The sequence below is a fragment of the Equus asinus genome, chromosome 13 (genome assembly GCF_041296235.1).
Source record: "Equus asinus isolate D_3611 breed Donkey chromosome 13, EquAss-T2T_v2, whole genome shotgun sequence".
Lineage (NCBI taxonomy): Eukaryota > Metazoa > Chordata > Mammalia > Perissodactyla > Equidae > Equus > Equus asinus.
The window spans coordinates 47,009,448-47,027,132 of NC_091802.1; the positions used below are offsets into that span (position 1 = coordinate 47,009,448).

General features: G+C 44.7%; 1 protein-coding gene across 1 annotated transcript in view; it reads right to left on the bottom strand.

Moving 5' to 3' along the window:
• ERN1 (endoplasmic reticulum to nucleus signaling 1) overlaps positions 1 to 17,125 on the bottom strand; it is an 81,540-nt gene extending 64,415 nt beyond the window's left edge. The window contains exon 1 of the mRNA XM_044744363.2: positions 16,879 to 17,125. Coding sequence (XP_044600298.1) covers positions 16,879 to 17,088 — 210 coding nt within the window. The 5' untranslated portion in view covers positions 17,089 to 17,125. The remainder of the gene's footprint in view (positions 1 to 16,878) is intronic.
• Between the last annotated feature and the right edge of the window lie 560 nt (positions 17,126 to 17,685).

Below are 17,685 nucleotides of genomic sequence, written 5' to 3' on the forward strand. Positions count from 1 at the left end.
TGTCTTCATTAAAGGGAAACAGCAGCAATTTAGATCTTGTAAAACTGGAGAAACGTATTAGGCTCACTTTCCTTAATGGAGCAGCATCAAAAACAAACTAAACTAATAAAGGTCTGACTTAGACTGTAAATTCCTAAGGGGACTACCAGCCTTAGGTAGAGCGAGATTTGATCCATTTGAGTATGTATACTCATCTGCAGCTAAACCTATTAGGAAGTCCTCATAGGAAAACCCCAAGAAAAAAAAAGACAATGAGACACCAAATTTTCAAGCCTGATAATAGCAACTATCTGCTGTCAATTTTGCTACTTGGTTAGCAATTTCTTTTTGGGGGAAGGGAACAGAAGGGGTCAAGCAGAAAGCGGATAAATCCTCTAGTTAAATAAAAATTATCTACAAACAACTATATTTATGACATAACTGCCACCTACACTTGCCAGATGTTGCCAAGCTTTAACGAAATCTAGTAGAGATACCCGACCAGACTGACTTCCCTTCATCAGAATCCCCATTGTCTGAAGTACGTATGAGGATTATCCGGTTCTCTACTGGCTCCGTCCTCCACAATACCACCCTCCCCTCTCCAATTAGCTGGATAGTCGTTCAAGTCCATGAGACTCCCGTACAACACAGATCAAACAGTAGGTTTGATCTGGGACATGTAATTTTAGAGATGAAAAGAGGTAAAGAGATCACCTTATCCCACTCTCTCATTTCACAGGAGAGGAAGTCAAGGCCCAGAGAGGTGAAGTGACTTGCCCAAGGCACCACAGACAGTTAACCATAGACACAGGACTGGAGGCAAGGTCTCCGCCTCCCCGTCTGGTCCTTTGCCCACTACACCACACTATAATTTCACTACTTTAAATCATGGTTCTCTGAGAACTATGAGCTTAAATTAACTTCAGGCCTGCAGCTCCCCTCTGAGTCCTTCTGGGGCAGATGAAGATCAGGACTCTGCTTTGATATGGGGGTAGGGTCTCTTGGATGAGAGCAAAACGTAGTTTGTAGATTCTACATAGACACCCAAGAACCCAAAAGACACTGCAAATTATACAGGGTGGGGGCTTTAAAAAATGTTCTGAATAAAAATTCCTGAGATCCCACTGTAGATCTAAGTGGGTGGGAAGAGCATCATGAAGAGTCAAAGGTCATACCCTTAGCCACCATAAAAGAATTACTGCAAGACACTTTTACCCAGCCCAGTCCTAATGGTTTTCAAAAAATGCATGGTGATTATGATGATGATGACGATGATGATAATACAGTAGCCACTGCCAATTCCTCTGACGAAGCGAGTCATTCTTTTCATGCCAGTGCTGAGGAAACGCACATTGCTGATTAGCACATGACAACTCCTTTGAACAGCAAGGACCATTTTAATGACCAAACATACACTGATGAGCCTCACGCAGGAAGCCATGACTGCTTCACTTAGTAGGAATAAGATGCTAACAAAAAAGGAAGGAAACACAGATCTGAATATTGACTTTTCCACATGAAAAAAAATCTTATGCCACCAGATTTCCATAATTTCAGCATAGGTTTCTATTTCCTAGGCACGTCTGAGAGGCAAGTGTAAACATCTCTATGCAATTCTCACACATTTAGACAGAGATAGGAAAGCAGAAGAAACTGCTTGGAAGACTGTATCGGCACAACCAAATCTACAGAGTGGTGGTGCAAAAACTGAGGATGGAGAAAGAAGAGCAAAGCAAGAGGACCGGCCAAGATCGAACACCGCTGCCTCCTCCAGCTTATCAAGTGGTAGACACGAAACAGAAGCAAAAAAGAACTACCTGCAAGGAGATATCAAGCCTTTGGATTCAAGGCAGAAGCCCTTCCAGATACCAAGAACAGAACTCCCTCCTGAGAAAGGAGAAATGGCTGTCCAAGGCAGGGATGGGAGAGGGGACACGATTTTATAGGGCATTCTCTGCTGTCAACAGGCTCCATCCCTCTTCCTAAGTCACCGTCCTGGTCAGGCTTTTGCCTCATCTGGAGGTCATCCAATCTAATTGCCAATTTCTCCAGTTCAGAACAATAGTTTACAGGGGCATCTGAATTGTGGAGCAAAGCTTCCATACCAGCTTTTTCTTATGAAAACTGAGAAACAGCAACATCTCTTTAAATGCTAGGAAAGCAAAACAAATACTAAGAATTTCAAAGATAAGAGTTACGTAAATATTAAGGAAGATTTTTTTTTTTTTAAAGATTGGTGCCTGAGCTAACATCTGTTGCCAATCTTTTTCTTCTTCTTCTTCTCCCCAAAGTCCCCCAGTGCATAGTTTATATTCTAGTTGTGAGTGTTTCTGGTTGTGCTATGAGGGACGCTGCCTCAGCGTGGCTTGATGAAGGGTGCCACGTCTATGCTCAGGATCCGAAGCAGAGCGCATGAACTCAACCATTTGGCCACAGGGCCAGCCCCAAGGAAGATCAATTTATTAAAGAAATTGGTGCTAGCCAAAGACATCATCAGAAAGTAAACAAAACTCAAAAACCTGATTATCCACTCTGTCTCAAACCTCAATTACTCTCCATTTCTTACCCTCATGGGCAGACAGCAATAATAAAATAGCTGGTGCTGACGATCTGGAATAATTGAGAAAAGGTTAAAATATGTTTAGTTTGTGGTGCGTAAGAAGGAAGAAGAGAGGGGCTGGCCCCGTGGCCGAGTGGTTAAGTTCGCACGCTCCGCTGCAGGCGGCCCAGTGTTTCTTTGGTTCGAAACCTGGGCGCGGACATGACACTACTCATCAAACCACGCTGAGGCAGCGTCCCACATGCCACAACTAGAAGGACCCACAACGAAGAATATACAACTATGTACTGGGGGGCTTTGGGGAGAAAAAGGAAAATAATAAAATCTTTATTAAAAAAAAAGAAAAAAGAAGGAAGAAGAGTATAACTGCTAAAAAGATTTTCACCAAATGGGACTACATTTTAAGTTCTAGGATTGTATTTGAATTACCAGGAAACTCACTTATGTAGTACCCCTCATTTTCTGATGATGCTGAACAATTCAACAAATATTTGTTAAGCCTCAATGTAGTGCCTGGGCAGTATAATGTGGCTGTTAGAAGGACAGACTCTGGAGCCAGACCCCCTGGGCAGTCACTTACCTCTGTGTGCCTTGGTTTTCTCACGTGTAAAATGGGGGAATAATAATAATACCTACTTCAAAGGGTCGTTGGGAGATTGAAATGAGTTAATACATGTAAAGCTCTTAGAACAGTGTCTAGTATACAGTGAGCACCGTGTGTCAGTTATTACGATGATTAATCAAGAACTATGTAAGACACTACAATCTAATCACAATAGAGATCTAATTCCTGCCCTTGAGGGGCTTACAGTCTAGTAAGGGACCATAGTCGTTAAATAATCACACAACAGAATGACAAACTGCAGTAAGTGCTATGAAAGAGACATACAGGGAACCATGAGAGCATAACAGGAGAAGCCAATCTGGTCTTATTTTGGGAGGTGAGAGATCACAACATCAAAAGTTTTCCTGAAGGAGTGACATTTGAGTTAGGATCTATAAGAAGGGGGAAAAGAAGGGAAGAACTTTCTAGGCACAGGTAACAGTCTTTGCAAAGGCCTTGAGGCTGAAGATAATCTACTGTGTTTGAGGACCTAGGGGGCCAGTACTGCTGGAGAGATATGTAGAGGAGCGAATGAAGAAGCAGGCAGAAGGCCAACTGTGTGCTCATACAGAGTGGGCCACAAAAAGCAGAATCTTCTTTACATGTCTGATCTGTTACCTATGCAGCCTGTAGGAAGAATAGAAAGGCGTGCACTGTTCATGTCGGTGTAAAGCAAATCTGGAGGGAAAAAAACACTCCCCTAAGGTAAAGTGTTTGGTCTACCAAACACAACCTGTGTTCACACCCTAGGTGAGTCTTCTCTGGTGTTTTAATTTATCCCAATGTTAGACTAATGTTGCTTAGCTGGTTTACAGCCGAGTATGAGCATAACACACCAAGACTTCACGGGAGAGATTACTAAGACTGTTTTTGTCATGAAATGTGGCCTACAGAACAAATTCCAACGCAAGGTCTCTTGCCTTCTGAGACCCCTCATCTGAGGGACTTGTCTGGGCAGCCACCGTGCACGGGATCAGAAGGCTCCTCGGAAAGCCGGAGGAGTGAAACGTGCCCCCTCCTCTCTTTCACTCTCCCCGGCGCTCCATCTCCCCAGTACCTGCAGTCGGGTCCAGGGCTATTGCTGCTACAGCAGGAAGAACGCCGGGGGGAACTAACCTCATGGAACAAGGTAAGTCACCAGATCACGATCTCAACGCTCAAGAAGGTTGGCAAGGATATGAAGGATTTATCAATCTCTTCCAGGCACTCCCTGTTTCACACTTCTTCCTGTTGGCCGGCTCACCTAGTCCAACTTACTTGCTAGTTCACTTATTTCAACCCCACCCTCAGGCTGGCCTCTCTTTTTTATCCTACAGATATACAGAAAGAAGGGTCCTGTTTTGAATAAGGCACTGGAGCCCCAAGTTCTACAAAACTCCTGCCCTCAAGGAGTTCACCACCTAAACAGCGTAATACAAGGGAAAAGACAGCAGGTTCCATGCCTGGGCCTCCTGAAAGCTGACCTGGCAGCGTGCCCAGGCCCTGCCCAGAGCAGATCCCTCAGATTCTGAGCCCACACTTCCCTGCCCAGTCTGCCTTCTCACTCCTTTACCTATCCTGTGTTCACATAACTCCAAAGCCTGTTAATCATCCTCTCAAAACTCCAAGTTACAAAAACCCAAAGTTCCTCAGGTACCCCCACAAGCCTGGCACATGCTCAACAGATGTTTTTTGAGTGAATGAAGCTCAAGAAAATGAAATGGTGCACAGGGATATGTGTTCTGGTTCAGGCTCTGGGCAAATAATTAAATTTCTCTGGGGATCAGTTTCCAGTTCTGTAAAGTAAGAAGACTGGGATGGAGGATGCCTTTTAGCTCAGAAGTACAAAGACCCATGACTTACCAGGTCCTCATCTCTCCTCAGGCTTTACTGTGGATTCTTCCAGTCGTACCAATCAAAACATGCCCAAAACCCACCAAGAATTTGAGAGAGCCTAGAGGTCTTCATGCCTTTGAACAGAGTCATCCCCGATCCTGGTCTTTCAACATCCCGGTATCTCCACTTATCTTGAAATATTGCAACACTGGAAATTAGTAATAATCTGATTCATTTTAAGGTTCAGGGTGGGGAAAAGAAATACCATAGGAATCAACTAATGTTACATGAGAGGAGGTGGGTGACTCGCAAGTATACACATATGCTATAGACTCTAAACCCAACCATCTCCTAAACCGAAAGGGAGATCTCTATTCTTCTCCAAACCACAAATCAGATAAGGGACTGAACTTTACCCAGGCACCGAAAGCCCCAGAGATTTCTAAGTACTGAACCATCAGATCAAGATGACTTCAGGTTGGTTTTAGAAGCAACTGTGGTTTGGTTCCGTCAGTTGAGTACCAAAACTACAGATAAACTTGTTCTTAATCTCTCTGTATAAAGGAAACCGTTTTCTTCTTTCTAAAAACAGACCACAACAAGTAGAAAATGAACCCTAACAGACGATAGGATGAGGTCACTGGATTGTTCAGAGAAAAATGACGTCTTAGAGGTCAGAGATTCCCCGAACCTGGCTTTACCTCTTTCCTGCAGTTTTTGAATTTATCTAAGGAGATCCTATAAATACTTCTACAGTGGAGAAAACTATTTAATTTTGTTTGTAAATATATATACAGCACATGTGTATTTGGGAGCAGAACTATCACAAAAATCGAAGAACTGCTGGCCCTGTCCCCTGAGTCGTGGGGGTTTCTGATGTTTCACTGGCAGGATTTTAAACTTTCTCTTGTTATGTTATCATCAAAAACTGACAACAGTTAAACTCAATACCTCACATTTGCTCAGGATTTTCAAACACACGTGAGCTGTCACCACCAGTCCTCCAGAAGATTAGACGAGACACAAATTGCAGGGCAGATCTGTATATGAATCCCAAGGCTCAGTGCGGCAAGGCCACTCGGAGGGGCTCTAGTCTAGGAGAGCACGGTGGTCAGGGGAGGCCCCACACTTCAGCTGGGCCCCAGCGGACAGGCGAGTGATACCTGATAAAACCACAACCCATTGCTGTGGCAAATTCCAGGCCCCCATCTCCCGTGCCCTGCTCTACCTTTTCTTTCTTTCCACGGAACCTTATCACCCTCTCACATTCTATATATTTATGCATTTATCATGTTACTGTTTCTGGTCTGTCTCTGCCAAGTAGATGTACGTTTCATGAGGGCAGAAGTCTTTGATCTGTTCATTAACGTGTCCCAAGTACCTTGAACAGTGCTTGGCATATGATATGTACCCAATAAAACTGGTGAATGAACAAATGGATGAACAGATGGAATCTCCAACACACAGGAACGAGGAAGCTGGGAGGCTCAAAGCAAAGCAGCGGCCCCGTCTTCATCCCCTCAGGTGAGTGTGGACGTGAAGCTGTACAGCTGGGTGTCTGGTCCCTTTAACCTAAATGGTATTCCTCATTTGGGAAGACGTTTAGAAACAGGCCCACTGAAGAGATTTTATAGTTGTGTGGCCCTGTTTTATGGATGGGGAAACAACTCATTTGTCCAAAGTCTCCCAGCCAGCTAGTACCAAACCCCTCATCTCCCAACTGCCACCCACTGCAAGAACCCGTTTGTATCATATGGGTCAAAACACGGATGAAAACAAAAGACCAAAAGACTGAGACTATAAACAACATTTCAAAACAGCTAAAACGACAAACCATGCCTCCTGTCTCCTTGAGGAGTGCAGAGCTGGAGCTGCCATTGGAGATGTCCCTTCAACATGAAGTTCGGTCAGGAAGCACAGTCCTGGTCCCGCGTTTCCCACCTCTGCTAGGCCAGGTGCCCAGCCCTGTTCAGAGGCTGTCTTCAAAGAGTGACCTCCCAATTCTACTGACATTTGTCAACACTGGTCCGGCCCAGTCAATGTGACACTCAGAAGTGAGTTTCCTCTTGTTTCTAACCAAGCTATTAGTGTTCTCTGAGTAGCAAGTGAAGTCAGTCCTGTCACTGAGACAGCTGACTGGCCCTCTCCTGCAGTCGGCAGTCAGGCCTTTAAACTGTGCACCTGCTGCAGAAACCCTTCAGGCTGTGAGGCTGATGCCTATCCAGATGACAGGGAGGCGAGTGTCACAAATCCATGTGCACTCTCCGAGGATTTGCCTCCAACACACGCATCCTCACCTCACAGGAACGTTCCTTTTGTTTATATGCTTCATTCTTGTACTTTAACCATCAGGCTTACTCCTTCCACAAACTTCTTCCATCCCACTCACCTTAGCTACTTCACTCTGGCTACAGAAGGCTCTTTTGAAACTCGGAGGATGATTGTATGCGCCAGGGTCCTGTGAAGGAACCTGGACAACAGCACTGCTTCGATTCCTTTGGTCTCTTCATACACGGAGAAGGCAAAAGTACTAAGTAAGCCTAAGTGTAACTTTAAATAATTCTAAACATCTTAGAATTCATTAACTAAGTGTATTTGAATATAAGGCCAGTTATCAGTTAAAGCTGTTTTTTAAAAAAGCAATTTCAGTAGTTAGTACGCAAAGAAAAAATATCCATCTGTCTGGAATTACTTGCTCTTTAAAAGTTGGGTAATATAGCCTGTGAGAAAAAACATAACGCTAGTTCTGCCGCTAACTAGCAGGCTGTATCAATTCTCACTTCTCTACAAAAGGAGCCAAAAGCTGCCTCTGGTCTGGCCTGGCACTTTGTGATATTACAGGGCCCAGGCAGACACATGTGCTCTGTCCAGGATTAAGGCACAGGAATTACATGTGGCCTCATGGCTGCACATTAGAGTCACCTGGGGCTTAAAAAAATTTTTTTTTAAAGAAAGGACGCCAGCCTCCACGCCTACAGATTCTGATATCATTCACCTGGGGTGGGGCCTGGGCACAGAGTTTTTAAAAAGCTCCCGAGGTGACTCCAGGTAACTAACTCAGCCAGAGCTGAAAAGCACTGCGTCAAGTCACACACGCCCAGCTGTGGCCCTCTGCACAGATGTTTCTTTCACTCCCAGAGGCCCCTCAGCAGTCACAGGCCATTTGCTGTAAGAGAAAAGAGATCTGATTCAGTTTGGTCAACAAACTTCTCCGACCCACCTGGAAATCAATGACAATTCAGGTTCTGGGGATTTGACGGCACTCTTTGTTCCTAAAATGCATGAAAAAATTCAGTTTCCATGCCAAAATGTCTGTAGCCTAGACAAACAATTATTCCCTAATCTGAAATAGAGGGGGGAAATAATCCACTAGAGAAAAGGGTGGTTTTGAATTGTAAGTATAAATTAGCCTACTAACTAGGGAAATCATGTTGAACACATGGAGGACAACCCTGGATCAAGGTTCATTTCTTAATAGTGAAACATCATGCTGAGTGAAAAATGAAACTGACTTGGAATAATCACAAACCATTTATCTCCTGGGGTTTGGCAATAGAAAAATTATTCTCATTATTGATATGAGGAGCCCATCCAGAGGGCAGCACACACTATGGGTCATGTCCACCCATGCAAGTGCCCTGGAAGCCCCTCTCGTTCTGTAGAAAGAAACACTACTGATGAGATCCCATTAAAGAATACAGATTACAGCTAAAGCAATATCTTTCTCTCCCTCAAAAATCCACAATCCACTTGCCTGATGATAAAACAGCTCCTTGTTTTATTGGTCTTAAAGAGCCTCAAAGAGGAATTCAATTATTTGCTGAGTGCCCACTGCAGTGGGTAGCATGCTAAACGCCACAGAGAATACAGATAAGCAGGACAGGGTCCCTGCCCTCTAGGACAAACCAGTAAGAGAAGTGCAACACTCGCCACCCAGGGCATCTTCCTGGCCCCTTCTCTCTCCCTCATTACACTCTTCTGAGACCCACCTAAGCTAACCTGAGTCCCTCCATTGTGGTCCAAGGGCCAAGGCTACTCTCTCTCTCTCCTGACATCACAGACCCAGTTCCTGGTGCCAGAACTGCTTGGGAGGTGGGGGCTAGCAGGCATCTGCAAAGGAAAAGTCCCCGGGCCCAGCCTAATAATTAGTGAGTTTCATCTTTTCAGGATTCCTTGCTAGAGGTTGTGACTGCACTATGAAAGAGCAACTTTGGTTAAGGCCTTCTAAGATATGAACTTTCAGTTTTGCTATTTCAGAAACATCTCTGGGTGAGATCTTACTGACAAACATGCACCTGCTTGGATATTATTAGACTTCAAGCAAAGAAACGAGCTTAAACTGTGAATTAGGTTTAAGGGCCTCAATCTCCGCTCTCCGAGATCGCTGGCTCCAGAGTTGAAAACGGTCAATCTCCCTGATGAAGATTCTCAGGGGAAGGCAGTGTTTCCAACTCAAAGCTGCATCTTCTACTACTGAAACAAAGGGTAAGAGGCCACGACCCTCACAAGAGGAACAAGAGACAAGAGCACGATCTGAGCATTTTCCTGAAGCTTACAAGGAAATCTACTTTCTTCTCTTCCCGGTCCTTCTCTAGGTCCCGTCCCTCATTACAACATGGCTTGGTCACCTCCTCATGGTGTGACTTGGGTAGCTGGACTGATTTGTTCTAACAAATGCACCAGAATATAAGCACCGCAGGGGCTGCTCTTCAAAGCGAAGCAGGAGGATTAGGTTCAAGGTTCAGTTCCACCACTGACGCATGACCTTGAACAGGTCACCAGCCCTCTCTGGCCTCAGCTTCCTCAACTGCCTGCTCTGGGGAACAGGACAAGGCATGAGTATTCAACTCAGGAAGGGAACATGATGCCTGAGAGGGTGGATATGCCACAAACACCACCCTCCAAGATTCTACTGTGCTCCCACTGCTTCCGACGGATGCGCATGCCATTCCTTATCGGGGGGAGAATGCCGAGACTCACTGGAGTAAGCCAGCAGGACCCCTCCAGCAGTCTAAAATACTGATTCTAGTTACCTTGGGGGCTATACACTTACTCGCATATGCTCCTTGCTCACAATATTTCTGGAATTTTTTTGGAAATTCCCTTCAAAGAATATACTTTTGAATCCCCCAAGTGGTAGGAAGTCTTTAGTTGGTTTTTGAAAACAACCAAAAATCAAATCCAAGTGTCCTCAATAAATTGTGCAATCAAGCTGAGTAATAACAGTTTTGATGAAAACTTCAGTGTGAATCATGTAAAAGTTATATTCAAGCAAAGAGTGGATGGAATCGGGAGATGTTTTAAATTGTGTAAGAATAATGGACTTACAAGTAAATGTATGCTTTTTTAGGGTTCCTTTTTTTGTTTTAAAGTTGAATTATTAAATTGGTTAAATAAATTATTAAATGAAGTACTGAAAAGTAAAAAAAAGGACATTTGATTTGTATGATACATGAACATTGACTCTGAAGGGGTAATTATTTTGAAAGAGACAACATTTCTTTGGATGAATAAGTTTAGGTATGTTTGTGGGAAAAACAAAACACCAAAGGTATTATTCTATTGTCAATGGTACTTTAATTTCCCAGCAACACAGCTATATGGACAAACTATGTTTTAAGAACTGTGGCCTCCAAAAAGGACAATCAACACATCAACTCTTGATTTACAGTCTTGGGGCAAAATTTTACATAGCCTCACAACCAACTGTAGAAATAATTTTGTCTGTAAGAGGTCGGCTACCCTCAAAACCAAACTCGCAGAATTATCCCGAGGTATTTCAGGGTGCTCGTGGGAGCCACATCTGCTAGAAAACTGATCTGAAACCATTGCAGACCAAAGGACCCTGCAAACAAGTTATTTAACAAATCAGAATAAAACCTTTTCTCAATAGCTTTCAGATACACGTCATCACGAGACTGCTGTGGTTATTTACATCTCCAAAATATAAATGAAACAAAATCTAAAATTCCATTTTCATTTGACTTAAAATCCACACTGCTAAAAAGAAAACAGCTTACTTTAAAATGGCTATCATAAAACCAATGTAAGGGGCCAGCCCTGTGGCCAAGTGGTTAAGTTCCCGCGCTCCGCTTTGGTGGCCCAGGGTTTCGCCGGTTCGGATCCTGGGCGTGGACATGGCACCGCTCATCAAGCCATGCTGAGGAAGCATATACATGTCAATAGAAGGACCCACAACTAAAAATACACAACTACGTACTGGGGTGCTTTAGGGAGAAAAAGGAAAATAAAATCTTTAAAAAAAAAAAACAATGTAAGGTTAGTTTTGTGCTTTTTAAAACATCCACTATTGCTTGGGGGCTGGGGGCGGGGGCTGTAAAAGAACACATATGATCAGCAAACTACAGTTCTAGGAATGGATCCCAAGGAAATAATCAAGCAGTTAAGATACACTCAAGAGTTTGGCAACAAGAACGTTTATCACATTGTTTATAGTAATGAAAATTAAAAACAACCTCAATATCAAATGGCTGAATGGTCAAATTATGGTATATCCACTCAGAGAAGTATTAAGTAGCTTGTGAGAATAATGTTGCAGAATTAAATTTATTGACACAGAAAGATCTATATGTTTCAGTTTGGGGAAGAAAAATATTATCTATGCAAATATGTGCACAGAAAAAACATCCGGAAGGATTATATCAAGATATCAGTAGATAAGCCATCAGGGATATGCAAATCAAAACCATAAAGAGGGGCACCCCGTGGCCAAGTGGTTAAGGTCATGCACTCCACTTGAGTGGCCCAGGGTTTCGCTGGTTCAGATCCTGGGTGCCGACCTAGCACCACTCATCAAGCCATGCTGAGGCAGCGTCCCAAATAGCAGAACTAGAAGGACCTATAACTAGAATATACAACTATGTACTGGGGGGCTTTGGGGAGAAGAAGAAGGAAAAAAGAAGACTGACAACAGATGTTAGCTCAGGGTCAATCTTTAAAACAACAACAACAACAAAAATCCCATAATGAGTTACCATTTCACACCCACTAGGATGACTATAATGAAAAAGACAGACAGTAGCAAGTGTTGGTGAGGATATGGAGAAACTGGAACCTTCCTACATTGCAGGTGGGAATGTAAAATAGTGCAGTTACTTTGGAAAAGAGTCTGCCAGTTCCTCAAAAGGTTAAATATAGTTATCGTATGACCCAGAAATCCCACTCTTTGGTATATACCTCAGAAAAATGAAAATATATGGCCATTCAAAAATTTGTACACTAGTGTTCATAGCAGCATTATTCATAATAGCCAAAAAGGGGGAACAACCCAAATGCCCATGAACTGAAGAATGAATATTTAAAATGTGGTATATCCATACAATGGAATGTTATTCAGCAATAAAAAGGAACAAAGCATTGATATATGCTACAACATGGATGAACCTGAAAACATTATGCTAAGTGAAAGAAGCCAGTTACAAAAGACCACATGTAGTCTGATTTCATTTATATGAAATGTCTAGAATAGGGAAATCTATAGAGACAGAAAATAGATTAGTGGTTGCCAGGGGCTGGGAGGTTTGTGGGAAATGGAGAGTGACAGCTAATGGGTATGGAGTTTCTTTTGGGGATGATGAAAATATTATAAAATTGATTGCGGTGATGGTTGCACAATTCTGCAAATATACTAAAAACCATTAAGTTGTATACTTTAAATGGGTGTATTATATGACATGTGAATTATATCTCAATAAAGCTGTTAAAATGTTAAGAGAGGTAATGTTTGAGCAGTAGGATTATAGGAGGTTACTGTTTTTTTAATTTAGACTTACCTATGCTTTGTAATTTTTCTACAATGAACATGATTACTTCAAGGGACTTTTAAAAATCTTCCCATGTGATCATACAGAAAGCAACACAAACACAAAAGATTTGAAGAAAAGGAAATACATCTTCCCTTATAATAGTGGAAGAACTGGAAACAACCCATAGGACTCCAGCAGAGTGATCATGAGGCAAAGCATGGCTTATTACTTTATCAATCCTGGTCAGTTCTGACCCCAGTTACAAACCCAGGGCTGGGCACAGAAGGCGCAAATGCTTCTGGCATGGTTGACGATTTACTAAGGTGCTACTAAAAGTGACAAACGAATGGCCTACTCAGAACATTTCCTAACAGGTTATAGGAAACAGTCTATGAAAAAACTGAATAAGAACATAGAACACAGTTTTTGACACTGTTGTATTTGCTCTGAGTTTGTACATGAACAAAGATCATAAGAAAATCAGAAGTGATGTAGAGACTGTTTAAAAGTAACTTAAATTTTAAAAAACGAATGCAAGCAAGGAGCTTATGATTACTTTTTAAATTCTACTTTCCCAGGTCTATATCTGGCCTGTTGCACTCATTTAAATATCTCTGAGAATGTGTTGCTCTGAGGCAGGGAAGTCTGAAACCAAACATGGAATATAGGTAAAGATAAAGATAGAAAAAAATCCCCAACCCCTGGGAAATATAGCCAACCAGCATGTTTATTATTCAGGGACTATGATTCACTGTCCCTATTTTTTAAGCCAGCATCACACTCTAATCATATTGCTAGGTTACAGGCCCCGAGTTACTTGTGCATAATAAAAACTGAATCCATTAAAATGATACATTAGGCTTTTCTCCCCTATATCATCTCTTTAGGGAGAACATTTGATCATTATACAACATACAGAATATTGAACCTAAAGATTACTTTGGATCCCCAAACCAAAGAGGTTTCCAATGAAAATGAATCAGTTATCCAATCATTCTTTGACCTGAAAAATGGAGTCAAAATCTAAGGCAGGCAAATAACCATATCCCCCAGGTCCAGGCAGGCGGTACCATTCTGTCCAGACACATGTTTTCATATATGAGGTAATATAACACCCCACTGCTTTTATATCAGGACTATGGTCTACCGTTGAACTCACTCAAGAGTAACTCCCACACACATTTTCTCCTGTGCTCTGAGGGGCTATGCCGCTGTGGAAGCTGAGTGGGCAGGTGAGTCAATGAAACAATACACACACACACGTGCACGACTACAGTCTAATTTCATGATTAGCTGATAACATGAGTTAATGAAACATTCTTCTCGTGGTTTCAGTGTAAACGCTTGATATCTCCCATTAGGATAATTCATGCAGGTGATAACTATCAGAATAAATGATGAGGACATTTCTAGTTAAGATACGTCTCAGTGTGTTTATATACACACATGGTCCTCAGTTCTCAGTGACATTTTTTAACACCCTCTGAAACCAAAACACTGGCTGAATAAAAGAAATTGTACGTATAAGTGAAGAAAGTATTTTGCCGCACCTGCTACACATCTCTTTGGTACTTGACAGAGGTGGCACCTAAACTCTGTAAAATGAGAGCTGCAGGACAGCGATGATGTGACAGCAAATATGTAACACACACCAACACTAGGTACAAGATCCAGGTGTAGGAAGGAGAGAAAAACTGACAAATAAGCACATTCTGTATTAATAAAAGACAGCATCAAGTGCTTAATAATACGGATGTTACTTCATTTTGGGTCTGATAGCCTAGTCTCAGGTCTTGATGAGTCAATGTCTGGCTCAGTCAGACACACTGAAAGAAAATCACAGTATTGCCTCCAATGCACTAGTTACTTCATCCATCAAAAAGAAATAGCGTCAAAAATATTCCTTGCAGAGGGATAGCATAACATTAAAAAAATGATGACTTAGGGGCCGGCGCAGCCGCTAAGTTCGCGTGCTCCACTTCAGTGGACTGGGGTTGACAGGTTCAGATCCCGGGAGCAGAACCACCCACTGCTTATCAAGCCATGCTGTAGTAGGCCTCCTGCATATAAAATAGAGGAAGATGGGCACAGATGTTAGCTCAGGGCCAATCTTCTGCAGCAAAAAGAGGAGGGCTGGCAGCAGATGTTAGCTCAGGGTTAATCTTCCTCACACAAAAAAAAGATGACAGAGTAAAAAGCACCTTTGCGGAGGAGAGTTAGGAGAATTTACATTTATTATCTCTGATATGCAAGGTGCCTTCAAACACTTAGTATGTCAGCTGTCCCCATTTCACATATTAGGGATCAGAGTCTCTAAGAAATAAAATAACTTGCCTGAGGGCACAGCTAGCAGGTGACAAGTTAGAACTCAGATTTGCTGGATTTTACAGCCAGTTCATTCTGCACAACATCACTGCTGCCTAGTTTAACTGCACACTTTGCAATGGGTTTCATTTAGAATTTTAAAATAATAATTCTATGTTTGGGGATCGAATTTTTACTGGTAGATAATTCTGGGAGTGAAATTCTGACCTTTTACCTAAAGAGCAGTTGCACTAAAACAACCTTATGATAAGGGTCTGGAATATTTTACCATGAACTCTGACAAGTTTAGATTTCTAAATACAATTTGGAAATATTTACATAAACTGAAACTATAGTCCCAACTAAAGCTAAACAGTTATTTTTGGCTTTTTAGCCTAAGTTATTCAGTAACTAAAACGCCAGAATCCACCGAAAAAACAGCAGATGGAAAGATGTGGCAAAGTAAACCATGCACACCTAGGCCCTGACGATATGAAATGACCGATTTCCGTGTCCTAAGTTTGGTCGCTCAGTTTATTCTCTTACTTGTGAACAGATGCTAGTCAGCAGAGTTAACCAGTCCAAGATGAAGTACTCAAGTTCAAAACCTGACCCTAGTTGTGAAAGTGCCTTTTTTCTTAACTGAGAAGAAAAACTTAACTTACACGAGTTCTAGCATGAGGTGTGTACAGATTTTCCTTTAAAAAAAAAAAGACTCTGAATTTGAAAAAGTTGGGCTTATCACTTCAGCTGTTTCCAAATTCTTCTTCCTCCAAGAGCATGGATTATTATTTATCTAAAATGCATAAGTTCCAAAGGGTTCATGCTGTGGGGCTCAGGTACACACGTGTCAATTCTCCACCTGGACACCTGGGACGTGACATAACCATATTAAAGAGCACACACCGAGGTCAAGAAACAGAGCCTGCACCAGCGTACCATACCCACATCCTGAACAATACGTTTTCTTAAAAACCACTCACGAATCTAGGTTGTTCCAACCAGAAGAAAAAAAGCCAAGCCCGTCCACAAAATGTCCTCCCAACCACCGTGCCCAAATCCACAGCCTGAGTGAAGGCCTTAAATAGTTAAATAAATGTAAACCAGGAGTTTCTCTCCAGAAAAAGATGAAAAGACGTTTCAGACTGCCCCACAGCGCTCTCACGTGAGGAGAGACAGTCTTTCATTTAAAGTTCTGGAGCGGCTTCACCGCTGTCCCATATGGGGTCTTTAAAAAGAGTTCAAATCCCACAGCTTAACTTGCTTAAGGAAGTCCGGGGCACAAAAGGAAGCCTCCGGACTCGGGAGACCAAGAAACCTGCAAGGCAGGTAGGCAGAACCGAGCTCTCGGGTACAAATGCCCACCCACTCCCAGTTGCATTCGTTTCCCAAAATTCTCGCCTTTGGAAAAGTTCAAACAAGGACTAGAAACGCAAGACATTCCCTTCCCCTCGATTACGGGTCCTTTCCGTCCTTCCTCCGCGGCCACCTGTGGGGAGGGTCCGGCAGGTGGGGCGGCCTCCCCAGGGCCCGGACCTTCTGGAGACCCCGAGGTGCCGCCAGGATGACACAGAGCTGCGCCGGAGCGCACGGGGCCCCGGAGGGCGCTGCCCGTGACAGCGGCGCTGGCCCGCGAGGCCCCTCGGGTGGCGTGCCCTCTGCGGGGCCGGCCGCGGCCGCCACTCCGGCTGACCAGGAGGCGCTCCCTCCCCGCCCGGCGCCGCCTCCCCCGCCCGCCTGGAGCCTCCGCCGGGGCGCACGGGGCCTCGGGCCGCCGCCGCCGCGCTCCCAGCTCGGACCCCGGTTGGCCCCGCGCTGTCCCCCATCCCGAGCCCCCGGTCACTCACCCCGGGGCCGGGCAGCAGCAGCGCCAGCAGCAGCAGCAGCCGGGCGGGCATGGCGAGGACTCGGCTCTGGCTCCGGGCCCGGCCAGCAGGCGCGGGGGGCGGAGCGGGCAGGCGGGCGGAGGACCCGGCGGAGGCGCCGCGACGACAGCGCAGCGGCGGCCGGGATTCAGCGGGCGCAGAGCTGACTAGGCAGTGGTGACACCCCCCCATTCCCCGCACTATAAGCGCCGGGTGCCGGGGCTTCTTCCGGTCGGGGCGGGGCTGGGGGCGGGGCCTGTCCTGGGAGGGGCCGAGACTGGGCGGGGGCAGAGCTCGGGGGCGGGCCCGGGGCGGGGTTATCGCGGGGGGGCGGGGCCGAGGTCCGCACTGGCCTCCAGTTGGCCCCGGGTCCTCCGGCCGCCGCTCCTAGAGAGAAGGCCCAGGCCTCGGCGTGCGGCGTCTAGGGGCGCTGAGCGATCTTGGCAAGAAGCTTGTCGAGGGCTGAGGGAGGCCGGCCACCCCCTACGCGGTCCCGCTAACCTCGCCGAGGGACCTGCTGCGTGAGACTTGATCAGGGAGAGGCTAGGAGACGGGCGTGCCGGGTGTCCAGAGCCCCCGCTTCGTCTTCTCACCGTGATGGAACCGTCGGGGACCTCCAGAGGGAGAGTCAGGAGCGGGCTGGAGTTCCAGCAAACGCGGCGCTTCTGCCCTGCGCGCGGCAGTCCCCTAGTTCACACCCGCGGTCCTCCAGCCACGCCTCAGCTAGTCTGAAGGCCCCCTTTCTTGCCTTTCTTTGTCCTCAAGAATTCCTCTCAAATCATGTCCAAC